Source organism: Sorex araneus, chromosome 4 (assembly GCF_027595985.1).
Source record: "Sorex araneus isolate mSorAra2 chromosome 4, mSorAra2.pri, whole genome shotgun sequence".
NCBI lineage: Eukaryota > Metazoa > Chordata > Mammalia > Eulipotyphla > Soricidae > Sorex > Sorex araneus.
The window spans coordinates 50,699,210-50,719,099 of record NC_073305.1 but is presented as its reverse complement, the minus strand read 5'-3'; the positions used below and the strand labels follow the sequence as shown (position 1 = coordinate 50,719,099).

Genomic DNA, 19,890 nt, shown 5'->3' with positions numbered 1-19,890 from the left:
AAAAAGAAACCTTTCTTCTGAGTTTGCTGTTGTTACCCTGGATTCTGGTTTATGGCTGTAATGGATGGAGTCAATCTCCAACCAATTACTGAGGCTTTGCCAAATTTAGTTATGTACTTGTCTGATTTTACTTAGGGTGAGGCTTGGCTTTATGCTTTTATTTTTCTCTGCCTTGCTCTTTGTTTTTAATGAAAATATTTCAAGATACCTCTGAAAGAGGGAAGGGCATGAGGCAATCCATCTTTGGATCTATATTTCCCATAAGTTTCTTCTATTTTAAGTTTTTCTCTCTTTTCTAAGGTCTCTTTTCTGAGGATGGACTTAGACTGGCCCCTTCCAGAGGACACAGGTTTTGCAATATAGATATGCACATGACCATCTTGCCACCCCATCTGCTCTTTGCCCTAGCTATGTCCTGGCCCATAAAGAGAATGGGGTCCATTACCAGTCTACCAGTTTACTGGTAGAATGCAAAAGAATGTTTAGTCCTAATTTTTGTGTGTGTATTTATTTTGTAATTGTACTGATGTTTTTTGGTATTTTTATTTGTTTTGGGTCACATCTGGTGGTGCTCCGGACATAGTCCTGGCTCTGCACTCAGGGATCACTCTTGGAGAGGCTAGGAAGACCACATTATGTAGTGGGGATTGAACCCAAGTTAGTTACATGCAAGGCAAGCACTATACCTATTGTATTATTTCTCCAGCACCTGACACTTCCTTTTAAGAATTTCTTTGGATGCTCAGCATCCCAATGCCATCTTTCTGATACCATAAATGAATTAAAATAAAAATAAAGATCTACTGTGAATCTGACTTGTCCTTCACCATGGAGATATGGGAAGAAACAGTCAAGTACAACCAAAGATGCCCTGAAAGAGAGCAAAGGAATGAGGTTCATCAAACTTCCGTATCCTCTATTTCTGCTTTGTAAGTTTTTTTTCAAACTGAATGTCATCTGCCATCTCTCTTGCCACTAAAATGATATTGGCCACAGTGATACTTCTCCCCATTTAGGATCCCAGTTTCTCATAAATATATAAATATCACTCTCTAGACTCTCCCTCTCTGACCCTTTTTCCACAGCCCAGCCAGGGGCCTCAAATCAGAGTATAACAGTAGTCGGTTAACCTCATACTCTCAGATCCTGAAAGATGTGGAAACATTTCAGAATGTTACAAGTTTCCATCATTTTCTCTCTCTCCTCTTTTTCTGGCCTCTTCCACCACTTCCTGTAATCCACAATGTATTTCCCAGCTAGATGGAGTTGGCTGCTAAAAGTGTCATTACCATTCTTGCCTTCAGGTCACTACATGGACCCGTACATCTACTCTCAACACCACTCACGTCAAACTCAGAGTCAAGCTCCCTCCCAGGACTTGCCCGAGATACCAGCTTCTGGAGTGGTGTGTGGGCCTGCCCAGAGTGGACACCAGTACATCTATAACTTCAGCTACAGTCATCACACCCTACTACAAATTAGTTGCTTACTTTCCTGACTTTTATACTTTGTCCCAAGCACCTCTGGTACAAAAAGTGTGATTTCTTTTCTTTTTTTTTTTTTTTCAGGGAATTCTAACAATTTTTAATTTTTTAATTTTTTTTTTGTTTTTTTTGGGTCACACCCGGCGATGCACAGGGGTTACTCCTGGCTCTTCACTCAGGAATTACCCCTGGCGGAGCTCATGGGACCATATGGGATGCTGGGATTAGAACCCGGGTCGGCCGCGTGCAAGGCAAATGCCCTACCTGCTGTGCTTTCACTCCAGCCCCAATTTTTTAATTTTTTAATTTATTTTTTATTAATGAATCACCGTGAGGGTACAGTTACAGATTTACATATTTTTGTGCTTGTGTTTCAGTCATACAATGCTCGAGTACCCATCCCACAAAAAGTGTGATTTCTTGTTTACCGTGGAACCTATAATGTGTAGAAGGAGAAAGCCCTGGTAAAGATTAGGTTTTTCATGAATACTTATTCATGAGCAAAAAGGGGTGAATGAGCATATGAGGATATGTATCATATCATATGTATCATAGTATCATAACTGAATGAGCCCATGTATAAAGCTGTTCCAAGCATTTTGCCAACATGAACTTTTCAATCTTCTTACAATCCCATGGTGTACACAAGCCGTTCTTGTCCTAGTCTTTCAGCAGGAAAAAACTGCTCAGGAGGGTCCAGTAACCCTCCAAAGCCCTGCAGTTGGCAGTGGTAGTGCTGAGGCTAGAGGCACACATCTGACCTCAGAGATAGCTATGGTTCTTAAGAAACGTGTGCCAGTGGGTCTCCCATCACAGGACAAAGTAGCTGCTTGGTGCCCTAAAGGTAAGAGATGTCATTAGTTATCATCAACCTGTTCTTGTCATCTACACTAAGCAGTACTGATGATTAACTCTCAAAGCAATCTTTTCACGAAAAATCCTCTCATTACAAAACTCTAAGAAATCCTTCAATTAAACACCTATAAATGTGTTATTTGTATATGAGCCTGGATGAAGATGTGCTTCATTAAAAGATTGTTCAAACCACTAATTTCAATCCCACTACAGTACTGGAATCGGGTTCACACCTTCTCGTTACTCCCAAATCCTTTCCCTGGAGTCTATCAAAAAACCTAGAAGCTCCAGGAGAAACTTTCTGATACTTATGAGAAAGAAACTATCTTAATTGATTCTGATACCTGGAACATGTTTCTGAAGTTGTAATTTTTTCACAAAGACATAACTCTACTCTGTAGCTGCCAGCCTTTGAATATTCTAGATAAATGTTACATCTGATTTCTTCTTCCTCTGGCAACTATTTATCCTTCCCATTCCCAGGAAATTAGGCAAGGAGGCATCCTTGACTTTCAGTTTAATTATTTACAAGTGTGAGTGTACCTCTGTGTTGTTTTCTCTTCAAAATATTTTTCAGGTTTTGCTACTTAGAGCTCTGGGGTAAACTCTGGTTTTTTGATGTGTCATTCTCTGGTATTGTGATCTTTATGTCCAAATGGGGAAAACCAGTATGTTTTATGCCCACATGCCCCTTACTTATCCTCAGGAGCTCTCTGCCCTTCCAGGAGATACAGAAAGCAGAAGACTTTAGACTAGTACCCCAGCTTTCCTGGGTCAAGTATAACGGGCAAATTACCTGCCATTTGGTAGCTGGCATGTTGGTCTGCTGGTTTGAAAGCATTCAATCTTGTGCTATTCTTAAGTAAGTCAAAGATATAGCACCAGGGACAATTTCATTAGCACACCTTTACTTATTCATTTTTCAGGGGTGGAGGAGTTATTGAGCAATGAGGCTGAGAATTTGCAGCAAAAACCCTGCCCTGACTAAGCCAGATTCCTTCTTGCTTCTGTATTCCAAATGCACCATTGTGATCTTTTGACTGCAAAGGTCCACAGAGAAGGTGGGAATAGCTCCTGGAGGGGTGGCAGCCATACCTGCACCTGCTGCAGAATTATGAACAACAGAGTGAAGGCAGGAAGTGGGAACTCGCTCCTTGGTGGGTGCAACTGTCAGGTAAAGGTTATGGTGAGGACTGAATGGCTGTGCCAAGAAGTCCATGGTCTCAACCTTTTTATTTGCATTCTTTGGGTCTTATCATTTAGGATTATGTAAAAATGACAGCTGCTTATAATTATTTGGAGGTTTGAGCTGCAATAATTAAAAACATCTGCCTTTATCTTACGGCTACCAGACTTAACCCCGCGAGGTTGGGTCTACTGAACTTCAAAGAGGGAAGCAAGAAATAAAAGAAAACTCCACACATTACTAACAAATTTCTAGTGATTCATTTAAATGTATAACCAGTTATTCCAACAGCCTTCAAACCTTTAATTATCTTTTAAATATATATAATTTGGAACTGCTAATTAGATAGCAATTTAATGCTCTCTGGGGATTCAGATGCTCTTTCTAAAATGTAAACTCCCAGAAGAATAATCATCGGCATTCAAATGATTGAATTCTTCAGTTATTCAAATGAGCGTGGGCATTTGCACTGTTGGGAATCATTTGAATATTCTGCTGTCAGATCCAGCTGTAGTTTTTTCTGGGCCCCTCGATAGGAGAGGGAGGTGAAGGGTAGGCTTTTTCAGAATCCAAGTCTAGCTCTCTGGAGAGGAACAAGCTGGGCTTCAGGGCAAGCTGAATATCATTTTAGCAGCGCAGTCCATGGATGAGCCTCCTGGATGCAGATGGCTCTGCTTTGCTATTTGAAGGAAGATCCAACTTCCCTGGAATTTACAGTTATGAAACTTTTAGTGCTGGCTTCCCAGGCATTCTCCGTGCTGGTCGGTCTGCTATTGTCTGGGCAGTTAACATTTTAATTAATAACCCTTTCCCTCCAACTGGCTGCTGCAGATGTAGGAGGTGAGGGTTTCAGCTCTGCCTTGAGCTCCCACTTCCTGTGTATTTCTACCCCCGTTGAGATGGCCCTTTAAATTATATAAAGATGTGCATCACATGGAAAAAAAAGCAATTGATCAATTAGATGACACTGGGCAATGATAGAAGCCAGCTCTCCCATCTCAGCTTCAAAATATGGCCAGGGTTTGCATTCCTGAGCCAGGGCTAGTAGCTAGCAGCTGAGGTTCATTTCCCCCATGGAGATTGGTGGGGGGAGGAGGTGCAGACAAATCTATAGGAATTTTTAAGAGATCATTATTCAACACATTGCATGTAATTACTTTTTGATGAGCTTTTTATTGCTAATTCATCATCCAAGATGGGGCACTCTGATATGAAATTAATCTACTAAAACAGAGGTCAGACTGTGTCCAGTGAAAAGGAAAGCTTTGTCCTCATCAAATGCTTTTGTCAAACAATAGCACTGAATCTGGAGAGCTCTAACCAAATTCCCTTACAGTGCTTTCCCTTGGTGCATTAACAACACAAAAGTCATGTTCTCTGGTACTTCTTAGTGCCAGCAGGGATTCACTAAACAAGCTAGTACCATGTGAATAGATGTGCAGAGACCTGAAAGAGAATGAAAAAATATGCCTGATGCCATCATGCTATTGAAAAGGACACAAGGGTCACAGAGAAGTCTAGTAGAGAGAAAAATATTTATTTATTTAATTTTGTAGAAAAATATCAGTCCACTGTCATTTTTGCTTGAGTTCTCTAGAACTATCACTGAGTCAGAAGTCTAGGGTTCAAGTGCAAGGTGAATACAAATTTTCCTGGAAATACTCAGAGGGACATGGCGCAGAAGCTCAGAGAGAGAGAGAGACAGGGCTGGGAAAGCAGACAACACAGGGCTCCTCTGCATCAAACATGTCAGTAACCAAGTCTGAATTTCCCTTGGGGCCCTGGGAACCAGCGTGGAGTAGCATCTTGGGAGATTTTCTACGCGCAAGCTGCGAGTGCTCAATGTACTTAGTGGAGAGATGCCAACTTTCTGGGCCATCTAGTCATCTGGCCTGCTGCAAGCATGAGGACTGTGGCCTCCAGAAGTAACAGAAAACCTTCCTCAGGAGAAGGTAGCTGCCAGCCCTGCGGGCCTGTGAACGAATGGCAAGGGCTAAAGGGACAGCAGCAGGACATCGAAAGTTCTCCACTCAGCAAATTCCCAACAGGAGTGACCAATGAGATGTGAAGTTACCCATCCTTGTGTCTGACTAAAGCTTCTGACAGGTTCCAGCCAGAGTACATGGGACGTCCCTAAACCTTGGGGTCCTGGCACACCCTGTTCCCTGGGCTAGACACAGCCTTACAATCTCTGCTGAGTCACTTCTTTGGCCTCCCTCAGGGCACAGCTTCACCTGGCAGCCCCAGGAAGGGCTCACCTTGACTTTCTTATGAGTTCAGGGACTGGCCCCAAACTTTTTTGCTTTCTCAGATCCTGGTTTCTTTGGGCGTGTCTATCCCAGTTGGTATTTATTTGTTTACTCAGGAGCTTTTTCAAAAGGTGTATCTTCATGAGATTGCGAACGCCAAATGAAAGGGCTCTTCTGTCTGTCTGGCTTTATCATTAGATCCTGGCAGCTTACAGAGTGCTGGCACATGAAAATAAGAACATGCCAGCTGATGGGAGGAAGAGTGGGGAGGAGGGAGGAAAGGAAGGTGAGAAGAGAAGGAAGCAGGAAGGGTAGACAGGCTCCCACAGCCCGAGCATGAGCAAGCTCTGTGTGTCTGAGGGCCCTCGGCTGCTCCCAGCCATGCTAGGCTGGACCACAAACTATACCTCAAGCTTAGCGGCTGCAAACCAGCCTTTCCCAGCCATTGCTTCCACAGCTAGACACCAAGTCCTTTCATCATTTCTATTTCTTCTCAGTATTTCCACCCTGGAGCTTAATACACGGTATCATTATGTGATCAATTTCCTCTCTGTGGGTTTTTCTCTCCCCATTTATTATCACTCTACCTTCTCTGCTAGGAACCTTCCCAGGCCGGATATACCAGGTTCAACAAAACAATCACATCAGTGTCTTCAGGTTGCCCGCAGTGCAGTCAGGGGCAAACGGGTCAAGATATTTCTATAACACAGTGTTAAGCCCCAACGCAATGGTCTGTGCAAGAAGTTTTGTGTGTGCTGATGGGTGAAGAACAGCTCTGAAGCAGGGAGATGGGGGTGCTGGTGGGTGAAGAACAGCTCTGAAGCAGGGAGATGGGGGTGCAGACTGTAGGTTCGCTGAAAGCAGAAGCCAGAGCCACACCCAGCAGAGGCTCCAGCCTTGGGAGTTTCAAAGCTGCGTCAGCAGGCTACTCTGGTTGTAAGCAGCCAACACCAACTCTTAACCACTTGAGCAAAAGAAATGTCCTTCGGAAGGATAGAGGGATGTTCCCCGCGCCCCCTCCCCCACACAAACATACACACTCCTACAATGGGAGGTTCATTAATGAAGTAAGAAGAAGAAATAAGTAAACTGATAGACAACCCTTTCTTTCCTATGTCCTTTTCCTCCTTGTTTGTCTTACCTCCCTACTTTCCCTTTTATTTTTCATATTTCTCTTCATTCTTTTCTCTCATCCTTTCTTGGCAGAGTCAGGACATAAAAAAAAAAAAATCAAGCCTACCTTTCCTCTACTTTTGCCTTTTTATCACTGGGCTCCAGCAGGAAGCATGGGGCGCAGAGCTGAGCCGGCCAATTAAGAGAGGTTTAATAAAGGGGCTATTGTAAAGGTGTGGGCAGGATGCAGTGCCCTGAAGCACAGCTCAGGAGCAGGGGAGGCCTCTTTTACAGTGCAGTCCAGGCGAGACACTGCAGCATCTGGCCTGGAGGGCAGAGAAGGGCATGGAGGGGTCCCGAGATTGGGTGCAGCCAGTGCACCCGGACTGGATCGATGCTTTGGCCCCACACTCTCCTATTTCTTGTAGGATTCTCAGTCTTTGGAGACAGCCAAGGAGGCACTGACAGCCCAGGGGGCAAGAGCAAAGACAAGATGGGTTGATGGGTTGGCGGTCTACAGGAGCCAGAATGTCTTCCTCCCCCCGCCCCATGGAACCAACCATCCTTTTTCCAGAGTTCCAGAGTTTCCAACTTTCCAATTTGCATTGTATGACAGAACCTAACAACATGCCTTGGGATTGGGACTAAGGGGAGGTCTTTAAATGAAACAAGTTTGGATTGGATCCCATGAAAATGGCATCGCCCATAGTCATCTTTTACTTTCCGGAAGACTGACCCTACTTGACTGTTTTTTGATGGACACTGGCCAGTCCTTGACCTGGGTGTCAGTGAATCTCCGTGAAAGACACAATCACACACAGCAAGCCGTAACTGCAGAACTCACACAGGTGCTGTACAGACCCTGGCCCGCATACCAGGGAGGGGCAGCAGTTACTACCTAGCTGGAAGGTAGGCAGAACTGTTCTTCAGGGTGTGTGTGTTGTGTGTTTTGTGTGTGTGTGTGTGTGTGTGTGTGTGTGCGCGCGCAAGCCATGAATTGAGAGCCTCACACAACAGAAATGAGTTCCCACCCAAAGGCCTAAATCCAGGCACCCCATTGACTTGCTTAAGACTTTGGGGCCTCCTGACTCGGGGCTGCAAAGCTTGCACAGGAGAGTCCAGACTGCTGCAATTCAAGCCATTCCATCGAGAGGAAAGCACGCAAGGCCCTGTTTCCTCTTGGGCCAAATGATGTATTTCAAAAAGAACACGCTCGCTCCGTGGGGGTCGCTGAGTCTTGTTTATTTTTCTCAGAGATTTGACTCCTCCGAGCAGATCCTCTTCCTAAGCCTCCGTAATGCTTTCTTTTAAACTAAACGGGATGGATTCCGACCGGGCCTGGGCTGGAGGGAGCCTCTGGGCTGTGCTGTGGGAGCCTGTGCACGGGCCGCGCCGCACGGCGGTCCCCGCGCGCCACCTACTGGGCAGTCTCTTCAGTACACGAGCGCCCCGAGACGCGAAGGAGGAGGCCGAGAAGGGGCTTTGGGCACACAGAACGGTTTGTAAGAGATGCTCATTTCCCGCTTCACACACCACGACAGGCGGAGGCCAGAAGAACGCGTGATCCTGAGACCAGGGAGACCATTTATGTATGCCGGGTCCAGCTCAAGGAAGGAAGTCCTGAACAAATCGTGGGGCCCCGGCTGAGTGGAAAGAAATTTGTCCCTCCCACCCCCACCCCTGCGCTGAGTGGACAGTGGAAGCAGCTGTGTGCGTGCAGCCTCTTCTGTGAAGCCCCCCTGTTCCTTCTCAAGACTTTGGAAGGGCTTGCAGGTGCCTCTCCTGCGTCCAGAGTCACCCACTTCCATGTGGGGCGTGGGGAGGGGGCGGGGGGCTGGAGAGGGAGTGTCTGGGAACTCTGGCTGGGTGCTGTGAGCCTTCTGCATCCTTCTCTCTACATCAATGTTTCTATAAGATCACACAGTGGTTTTCTCAAGAAATAGGGGATGAAAGCTCACACGCAAAAAGGGGCAGTTGGAAAGAACAGAACGAATAATCCTTCACCTGGGGTTTAGTTTCTTCACTGCACCGGGCGCAGGAGGGACTTGATAAATATCTGCTGAATTAACACGGGACACCTGAACTTTTCTTGGCTGAAGGAAAGGGGACCCAGTCAGGTAGTCAGCATCATTCAAATATCAGCAAACTCACTCCACAAATGAATACTTGCTACGGACCCTGGCAGCAGCAAAGTGCCAGGACCTCACCAGGACAGAAGGGCAGCAGTTGAACACGGCCGCTTAGCAGGAGTGATTCGTTCACCAAGGAAGTCAAAGCAGGAGAAGCAATGAAGGAGGACTGTGGCCCCTTTACAATGGGCTGGCACACCTCTCCATGGGGTGACTCAGAGATGAGATATGGGACTGTCTAGTGGACCCACACTTCTCAGCAAGAATAGGTTTTCTCTGTACCAGAGTTTCCGGTCATTTTCTGTGCTCACACTCACAAACACGTAGCATTAATATGACGGCCTCTGGTGCATCTTTTATTCTCTTTTGTATATGTCTGGGACAAGGTTCCAAGGAGAGAAAAGAGAGGGAATATAAGGATTTGGACTAGGAAGAAGCTTGGTGTTTCTAAAGGAAGGACAAGAGGGCCAGAGCATGACTAGAGTACTGCTGAGCACTGAGACCAGCCCCAGGTTCAAGACGCACAGAGAGATCGGGTCAGATATAGTACAGGCTGGGCTCTGGATTAGGAGTTTGGATTCGTCTCAGAATGCCTAGGGAACCAACTTCCCTGGTTGCTGGGTGAGGAAAAGAATGGAGAGGAGGCAGCCAAAACTCAGTGTTCAGAGAGGAACTGAAAAGGGGCAAAATTTATTAGGACAAACATATTGTGACCAGCAAGGAATGGGAGAGAGAAGACAGGATTTGGGATAAATTTTGAAGCCTGATTCAGAGAGGGTGGAGGGTCTGAGGAATGGCTTTAGAAAAGGCCACAGGTAAAGACCACACTGATGCTTAGTGTACTAAAGGGAGCCCTTGAATAAACGAAATCAGATAAAAGGGAATGATGGGATGAAGAAATGAAGACTATAAATCAAAGAATCCTGGGCCAAGAATTATGCTCCCCAAAATACAGAAAGAAAACTAATAGTCATGTGGAACAGAAGCAAGTCCTTGCATAACCAGAGATTTGATCATTTAAATTTCCCGTAGAAAGCTTCTGGAATTGTACAGGATCTATTCACAGGACTTAAGCCTTAGCTAAGTTAATTGGACGTAGAAAAGCATTCTAACAGCACTCCTGCCTTCAAGCTCCCATTTAAACTAGTAGAACTATGGCCACAGAACATTTTTTAATCTGTTCATATGTCCATCTGCAAATTTAATGACTACCTGGAGGGTCATGTAGGACACATGTGCTATAGCAAACAGGACAAGGACCAATGCACCCACGAGAATCCAAGAGCTTTGGTTAGAGTGAAACAGTCAGGAGTGACCCAAAGGGAGGGCTAGTAACATCAAATTCAGGTTGGAGAGCTGAAAATGGAAATAGTAACATGGAATTCTAGAGGTAGCAGGAAGTTTTATTTCTTAATAAGGTAAGGGAAGAATTTGGGGGTAGTTGAAGATTTAACCTGTCTTTGAGGGAACAACAGACAGACATAACAGAGGTGTTTAAATATCATGGTGACATTATCGTGACAGCTCAGGCTCACTGGGTTAGTCTCATTCCGCTGGTTTGGGCCTTACCCTTTGGTTTAGAAGTCTGTATGGTTTAGGAGTGAACTTGTGTCACTAAGAGCTCTGCAGCCCTGGTCATGAACACGTTATTTCCTGAATTCTGGGCCGGGCCCTTTCCTCTTCTGAACAGTGGGAGAAACCATTGCATGGGAGGAGGTGGCTAAGGCCATAAAGGAAGAGGCCCCTCCACTGTCATTGACGACTGTTCACACATACTCGTGGGATGGAACACTGACAGGTGCGGGTGGTAGAATTTGCTCTAAGGCCTGTTAAAGAAAGCACCAGTCCTACTGTGCCACAAGGATCCCAAAGTCCTGGTCACACTTAGAATCCTTCTGTTCCACTGATTGGGTTGCTTGCTGCTCTGGGGCAACTGGAATGTGGCCCATCTGAGGGCAGAGGCACCAGGCGTGTCCATGACACACCAGAATGTCAGTGCTTAGGTAAATGTAATGTAACACATTAATAAATTTTATTGATTATATGTTAAAACAATGCGTTTGGGCATATATTGCATTAGATCAAATGCAATCTTAAATTTATTATACCTACTTCTTTATATATATATATATGACTATCAGGAAAAAAATGGCATAGGCAACTCATATTTGTGGCTGTCTTGACAACCACAAATGCACCAGTCTAGACAAGTTCTAATCCAATGATGACACTGATACTTCTCTGCATACAGTTGCAGAAACCAGGCCTCTGAATTATCCCCACCTTCCAAACAATCTACCTCTCAATTATCAAAAGGACATAACCACATCTCAATAGATCAAGGTGAGCTCCTGAATTTGGTCTCTTTTTTTTCTTTTTTTTTGTCTTTTTAGTCATGCTTGATGATGCTCAAGAATTACTCCTGGCAGTGGCTGGGGACTCATATGGGATGCTGGGAATCAAATCTGGGTCGGCCATGTGCAAGGCAAGCACCCCAAACACTACACTATTGCTCCAGTTCCTGAATCTGGCCTCTTCTCGTCACCTTGCCACCTTATGACTCAGTCCTTCATCTTCCCACCGCTAATGTGGGGGTATTTACCTTCCCATAGAGAACACGGACGCCTCAGCCTGACACAGCTGGCTACCACGCAACTCCAAGCCACTCTCTAGATGTATCTTATACCTCGGCCTGACCCCCAATAATCTTCTGCTCAGCTTCCTATTTTCCACAATTCCTACAATTTATATTGACAATTGACATTTTAGCATGCAAAGCACTCAGGGAAAGTGGCTTTCACGTAAAGAAAAGAATCTACCAATGTAAAAAAAAATTACAAAGACATGAAACAATAAAAATAAAAATGTATCTTACCTGATAGGGGCTCAGGTACTGCTTAATGCTGAGTCTATCCACCTGGATAGACTATGCATTCCTTTGTGGGAACTACAGAGGGTTCGTAACCTCCTACAGCCACTCTGAGCTGCTACCTCAGCCCTAGGCCACAGTGCACTCATGGGACTTCAACTCAGATTGAGTGAATGGGAGAACATTTCTCTGTGCCATCCCTACCTCTCATCTTATGCACAGTCAGTGCCCATGGGACTGCAAATGTTTATCCACAATAGAGACCTTGGAACATCCTTTCCCACCTCCCTGGTCTTTCAGACAAAAGGCAAACAACATTTGGCAGATGCCAGTTAGACTTCATGTAATTGAGATGAGATTTTCCCAGGCCCAGGGTCCTCTGTAGAGCCCTGCCCTTGGGTGTGGCTTCTGGCCTTGCTTGTATTTGTATTCTCTGTGAAGAGTGACCAGGTCCACATTCCAGGTCTGCAAGGGCAAGGAAATAAACCCTGTCTGCTAAAATAGAAGGGCTGATGAATTACCAAAATCTCATTTAAAATGAACTCCGATTAAAAGTGATTCCTTCCTAATCCCATCTCCTTTGGTGTCCCATTGTGAGGGGGGAAAAAGCAAAAAAATACCCCCCAAAACAAAAGAAAAGAAGAAAATAAATGATAATTCAGGACCAAAAGATAGAGTGGCTGTTGGAGCGCTTGCTTTGCAAATAGCAGGCCCAGATTTGATTCCTGACATTACAGATGGTCCCCCAAGACCGGCCAGGGATGATAATCCTTGAGCACAAAGCCAGAAGGAAGTCCTGATCTGAGCATAGCAGAGGCTTTTATTTTACTGACTCCCAAAACAGGGAGAAAAATAAAGGCTTTATAGTTTACAATTATTTAAATCATAAAGTCAAAGTCCAAGGAAAAGTAGACATTATCTGTACATGGAAATATTTTGAACCTGAGTGGTGAGAATGAAGGGGAAAAAAATCCCAGTTATTTAAGAAAAGGCAGCTCAGATAGAGAAGGGAACACCGAGTAGAGGATGTTGGAAGGACCCATTTGGGTTGGAAGATGCAAACTAAAAGTAGACTATAGACGAACATGAGGGCCACTCAATACCTCTATCGCAAACCACAACACCCAAAAGGAGAGAGAACAAAAGGGAATGCCCTGCTGCAGTGGTGGGGGATGAGGTGGGGGTAGTGAGAGGGATACTGGGATCATTGGTGGAGGTGAATGGGCACTGGTGGAGGGATGGGTATTTACTATATGAGTGAAATGCAAACACAAAAGTTCATAAGTTTGGAACTATACATCACAGTGATTTTCTAATTAAAAAATTTTTAAAAAGCATCCCGCAAGACCTAATTTGAGTCCCTTCTTCTGTGCTGTGCCCCTTTTCCCCACCCAAAGAGTAGGTACTGGGTGGGCTTCACTATGACACAATCCACCCGTCTACTTGAAGAGAGTTACATCATTCCCAGTGCAACATGGGAGCCAGGTGCCAAGTAAATATTTGATCAGCAACATCAGATAGTTAACCAGAAGTCATGAGCTAATGACAAGGAGAGAGAAGTTGAGAAACGCTTTGAGAGAGGCCTGTTATCAACAGAAAAGTAAAGTGTGACTTTAGAGGCTTTGCCAAGTTCACCAGAGTCGGCTGAGTAAGGCGCCTATATTGGAGCTGTTTCTGGAGATGCTTCATTATTCACACCCAAATCATACAAGATTAAAGAAAATACTGGATAAAATCAAGTCAACTATTAAGTTCGAGGGGGATTTTATTGGACAAATTAGAAAAATGGTATTTGCTTCAGAGAAAACCAGTCTTTCCTCTGGCTTGAGGGGCAGAAAATTTCAGTGGCAGATGGAGAGAGAATATGACTTATTTTAAGCGATCTTTCTCCTTCCTCCCACACTGACCACAGCCCTACCCTCACATGGTGCTAATCTGACAGCCTTGGCCAGAAGAGAAAGGAAATGTCCATTTCTAATATGGATTCGATTATATGTCTGGGCTGAGAAGAAGGCAAGTTGAGTTTGAATGAGAACTCTCTGCCTGCACGCACTTGGCAGCTGTTGACAGGGGCTACCCCTTACTTTGCCTGGGAATTCTGATCGCTGTGGGTCATAGGTTTCCAGGGGAAATCTCTAGGCTACCTTCTCCAAAAGAACTTAAGTAATGAAAAAGAGGACTGCTTTTGAGGATGCCTTCACTGACTCATCCCCTAAGTGATTGATTCCTGACACTATAGTTGGTTGACACTAAGACTGATGGAGAAGAAGGAAAGCAAGAGTAGAAACCGGTGAGCAAAACAGAGAGAAACAAATCACTTGAATATCCCAGAACCAGGACTATTTCATCCATGAAGACTCTTTTAACTCTTGATCCTTGACACTCCAGCTTCTAATACTCTTATTGATACTTAAACAGGCAGACAATCTGGTTTCTTCACAGGGTGGTACTCACAAAGAACCTCATGATACAGTTGGGTGTCTGCCTGTAGTGTACAATAATATTGGTCAGGAAAACAGGTCAGTCTGTATATAGGAACCTATCATAGACTTCTTTTCCCCGTGATTATCATAATAATCTGAAATCTGAGACAACTGAATATTCTGCATATGGTAGTTAGAAATTTAGCCTATTTCCTGCCAGCATTTACTTATACCATAACTTCCCAGCCTTTATAGCTATTGAACATAGTTTTGAAAGGACTAATAAAACACAAAAAGGGTGTTGAATCACCAGCCAAGATATATCAGGCCTGATTAATTGTCTAAGACTCTTTGCCTACATTTAGAATGACAACAAATCTAAAGTACAAACACTATGGTTACAGTAGGATTATAAGAAACAATAACAGAGTCTCAAAGTCATATAGTTGGGATATGGCAGGACAAGGAGACCAGGAAACTTGAATGTTGTTAAAGTTGAGGTAGGTCTTGCCACCTCTCTGCCATCTTTTTCCAAAAGGAAAAACTCAAGACAAAGTCAACATTCATTCATTGATCACATTTAGATGGAGTCGTTCATAAATACCTAATGGTTGGCATCAGTCCAGATTTCTTCCAAATATATCATGGTCTAGGGTCAGAGACAGATAAACAGAATAGATGGTCCACTGGCCAAGTTCTTCCTTATAGTTCTTGTCACGGATGAATTGCAAAATAGGCTCATCTGGTTTTGGTTCTCACAAGTGAGATGTGGTGTATTTGCTTGGGTCATCATGAAATTTATGGGAACTTGACCTTGGCTTCACTTCGGTGAAACCATTTGGTACAATGTTTCAACAGTGAGAAGAATCAGAATGATCTGCTCTTTGTGAGTACTTTGTCTACCAGGAGATGGTCAGTACTTATTGGTTGGTCTGTTTTTTTTTTAAGAAAATTATTTATTTCTTTAATTTTTAAGAACATTTCAGCTGTCCTCTCAATGGCTACAGTTCTGGAAAGTACATCAAATGAACTATTTGCAAACAAACCATTGGCTGCATGACCAAGAGCTATAAAAAACTGAGCCATTATGAGTCAAGTGTGCAGATGGGAAGTACTCATGGAAATATTTCAGAGAGAAGAAAGATACCTTGGTGGCTTCTGACATCTGGTTCCATTTCATTCCTGGTTAAAAAGCTGATAAATGGGAAGCTAATTCATTTACTGGCAAAAGATCCAGGTTTGACTATTTCATTGACTCTCTTCTGTTGCAACTTGAAATAAACAGGCAGTGGAAGCTTACACTCAGTCACACCAAACATATAACCCCCACTACCCCCAAAGTCAAATCTGACCGGGAAGCTTGAAAATGGGTAATGTGCTAAGCTTTCTAGATTCAAAGATCTTCGGACTTCAATACCCTTATAGCATTAATAGTGTTTTCAATCAAACTTTTTAATAATCTGAGTTACATTTGAAATTAGCTAACTCAATACTTTTATGATAGAAAGCTTGTTGAAATCGTCAGTCCCATCTTAAAGCGTGCATATGGGATCCACATGATGTGGCTGGCTCTAACTCCATTAATACCAGGGTGATTAAAGTTGGATGATGACGGAGCTCAGACATGAACTCTTTCTAAACAATGATCCAAGTGAGAAGCAAACTGGCCCCCACATTGCTTCGCCAATAAACATTTGCATAGCAGGCACTGCCGCTATTTCTCAATTTTGATGAAAGGGAATAAAGATGGTTGGGGTATATGGATACAGGGAACTGTGTGTGTGTGGACATGTGGGTATATACTGTGATATATAAACTTTCTTAACTTTAAAAATCCTTGTTTATTATATTACTCTTCACACACTAGTATCTTCTTAAAAACTAGTGAAACATATATACTTCCAAAGCGTTGACCTTGTTTCAACACATTATAACTAGTTCAGGAATGGCAACATGGAGCACATCCACTATCCATTGTCAATTCCCCCTAAAGAATCCACAGAAGGCAATGCCAGGGAAGCATCGTTTCCTGCCCAGAACACCAGGCTGCCCTCCAGAATCCTGAACCCAGAGCTCCAGGTTGACTCTCTTCTCAGGGATCAGAATCAACATGACAGCAGAGACTGTCCTGCACCTGGCCTCAACCCACCCACTGCAGAGTAAAAACAATGCTAACAGAAAACGCTTTCATGCCAGGTCACCAGATCATGCTATAGGCTTAAACAGGGAACAGGCAGATGGAGAAAATTTCAACTGTTTCAATTAAACAGAAAAGAATTGTTGAATATTTTCAAGGTAGGAGGCAAGGAGCTTAGGCAATGTAATTTGGGGGCAAATCCCATCATAATGAATTTTCATGGATCCCGGATCTAATTTGTTGTGTCAAATGCAACTTGTATTAAGTAGGTCTCAAGCTGGAGTGTGAGAGACCATTTGTTCTCTAAAGGTATTCAAGTTTCCTAGCATAAAGCATTTTCTATTATTGGTATATGTAAAATAAATAAGTAAATGCATATTGACAGATATGTTTTATAGTTAAATTATGATAGTGAGTACATTTATTCTAATTTATTTACATGCTGCCTGTCAAAATGACAGTCATGAACTATTAAAATAACCTTTAGGAGACAATACAATGAATTGAGCTTTTAATTTGAAAACTGCTCCTCACTATAGAACTACTGGAAATCATTTAAAATCATAAATGGATTTCTCTTACCAGTGGTCTGAGTTCTGGGTGCGTCAGGATATATCCATTATTTGTGATTGCAAAGGCATAACCGTGAATCCCTAACTGTAAAAAGAAGCGAGAAAGAAACCTTCATTAGCTTGCTCCCTGGTGAATTCACAAAGCACAAAGCAGCCCGACATTTAGTAATTTACAGCTTAAACTTGGCATTCATAACCCTTATCAGCACAATATTTCATTAAAATGAATGCAAGGCACTGATCCTTGACATTCGGTAAAAATGAAGACCTGCCACAGGATAAGCTCAGCAAATAGCACGATTTAAAATGTCACATTCCCATGTTGGCATCCAAGGGCCTTGCTTTGATTTATTTAAAACAAAAACAATTACATTTTTAAAAAAAGAAGAAAGGAGTGGATGCTTCTGAAAAGACTCTACATTCAGTGAACAGAGAGTTTGCAGCCCAGTGGGTCTGCCCAGGAGAAGGGGGGAGGGGCATTCCTCTAGTGCCCATCTCCGCTTCCTAGCGTCCCACACCAGGAGGGGCCATCTCCGGTATGCATCTCCTAGACAGTTATTTTCCACAATTCTGTGAGGAATTAGAAAGAGGAACTAGAGAGAGGCCTGCCAACCCCTTTTCTATCCCCCCATCTTTAAATTGTGGGCCTGCCAAGCTTTTACATGCATGCTTCCATCGACACAAAGGTTGGGTAATTTTCTATGCAGAGTCTCACTTAATTTATGTTTTCTGACTAAATGGGACTATGGGAAATAGTTTGAGAGCAATGAAATGTTTTATTAGCTTTAAAAAGTATGTAATCAAATTTAACACTGCACTTATTTAAATAATAATCCCAGCTTTTTGACAATATTTCTATTACACAGTTGACTGCACCCATTGGCTACAATAAATTTACCTACAAATCATTCATGTATTAAAATGGCCTCTGGCATAAAACCCATAGTGATCTCTCTCTCTCTCTATTTCTCTCTCTCTCTCCGAAGAAAGAAAATATAACCCACTTTCACTGAGCAGTGAGAGAAGGAGAAAAACCCATTCACCACCCTCCCCTCCCACCATCGAGTTATTTCATAGGTTTGAGCCTTTGCAGTTACTTTTATGTAAAATTCTCTGGTGCTCACATTCTTTAATATGATACTATTAAATGACCCAGACAACAGAGTTTACAAACCAAGAATGACCCTGTCTGCCTGTTAGCTTAACGTCAAGGTGATGTGAAATTAACTTCAGAGAACATAACATCAGCAATTAAAAGTTTGCCTTGCATTACCTAAAGCAAACATATGTGTGGTAGTCAAGGGTAACAGATATTTTCTCCTGGAGTTACCTTGCAAAGCAAGTCCGAATAAGATTCCACTTGAATCTAATGATAAAAGTTTTTTTCATAATACTGTGAAAGATAAATCAGAGATTTCCTATCCTTTGAGATGTATATTGTCTCTTTCATCTCGTCACTGGAAAAATGTCAGACACAGTCAACACTGCATTAATTACCATTTTTACATCCCAGTTTAATATGGCACGGAGGGGTCAAAAAGGATTCCGCAAGTCTGACTTTTTCCTTTAAAGGCAAGAGTGGTATTTGATTAGAAATTCAAACTCAAAATTAGACCAAACAAATGATATTTTATAGTCAGCTCATATATTTAGTGCCTTCTAATGGACATTACTTCAGTTCTTGGTTTGCTTGTAGGAAATTATATTCAGAATGCAGAAGTCCTTGGATCGACCTTCTACTTGACATACATAGAACTTATAAAATTTATTTCTGATAAAAATCAGTTGAATAACTGATTAAATAAGTGAGGTAGATGATAAGTAATTAAGCCATGGATGAAAGCCTCTCATGGTTTAGTACCTGCATTCCCCCAGTACCTAAGGTCCATGCAAGCCAAGATTATACCACAAAGTCAAAAGTGTATAAGAGGGTGGTTTGGACGGAATGAAGAGGGCAGGGAAAGAAGGAAGGGAAAAAGAGGCATGGAAATAATTATAGAAATGAGGAGAGTATAGAACATATAATTCTAAACTGAATTCTGAGTTACCTTAATGGGAAGGAAGAAGTGAAATGACCTTCCAAGACCACTGTACTTCCCTCAATTTTTATCAGCCATCTCTGTTTTCCTATTGCCCTGTCATACCTTAGTCTACTAGAATCTACTTGTGCCTTGTAAGCCCCCACCAACTCCTTTCTCTAGAGCTGACAGTGGCCTTCTAATTGCCAAACCCTATAGAAAGTTTTCTCTTGAATACTCTTTGTTGTTCTGCCCCTTCACTCTCTGTAGTCTCAGCTTCAGGGAAACTTCATCTCCACCTGTTTGTTTTCTGCTTCTGTCTCCTCCACCCCTCATTTTGTTTTCCTGTATCATTCTCCCAGTACTACTCAGACACTGCTGGTCTCCAGGCCTGGGGCTCCAACCTTAGCCGTTTGCCCTTACTGGCAGACCCAAGTGTCCAGCTGTATGTCAATCGCCTCTCACGGGACACTTCTTCATATCCTCAGACTCCCCAGTCCAACATGACAGCTGTTTTCCTTCAGATTGCTCTTTATCACATGATCACCTGCACCACTGTCCTCAGGACTCCTAACTTAGAAACATTGGCCCAAAACACCCTTCTTTGATCTCCATCTTCTCAGCCCAAGTAATCACTGACTTTTTCCTGCACAAATGACTCAAATTGAAGTGTTTCTGCACCTGACCACCCATGTGTATTTAACATAATAAGTTTCAACAATGGTCCTACCTTCTCCTCAACCAAGTCATCCCGATTCATTACAGGATCATTGGACCCCCCTGGCTTGCCTGGGTGAAACTTGGTAAGCATCCTTTCACATGTAAGATTTCATGGACATGTCTATCATAACCATT

The 19,890-nt window shown here is 43.1% G+C and overlaps 1 protein-coding gene across 2 annotated transcripts in view; it reads right to left on the bottom strand.

Moving 5' to 3' along the window:
* CACNA2D3 (calcium voltage-gated channel auxiliary subunit alpha2delta 3) overlaps window positions 1-19,890 on the bottom strand; it is a 999,345-nt gene that overhangs the window by 211,547 nt on the left and 767,908 nt on the right. For both annotated transcript variants that reach the window (XM_055135106.1, XM_055135105.1), the window contains one exon: window positions 17,028-17,102. In XM_055135106.1, coding sequence (XP_054991081.1) covers window positions 17,028-17,102 — 75 coding nt within the window. The remainder of the gene's footprint in view (window positions 1-17,027; window positions 17,103-19,890) is intronic.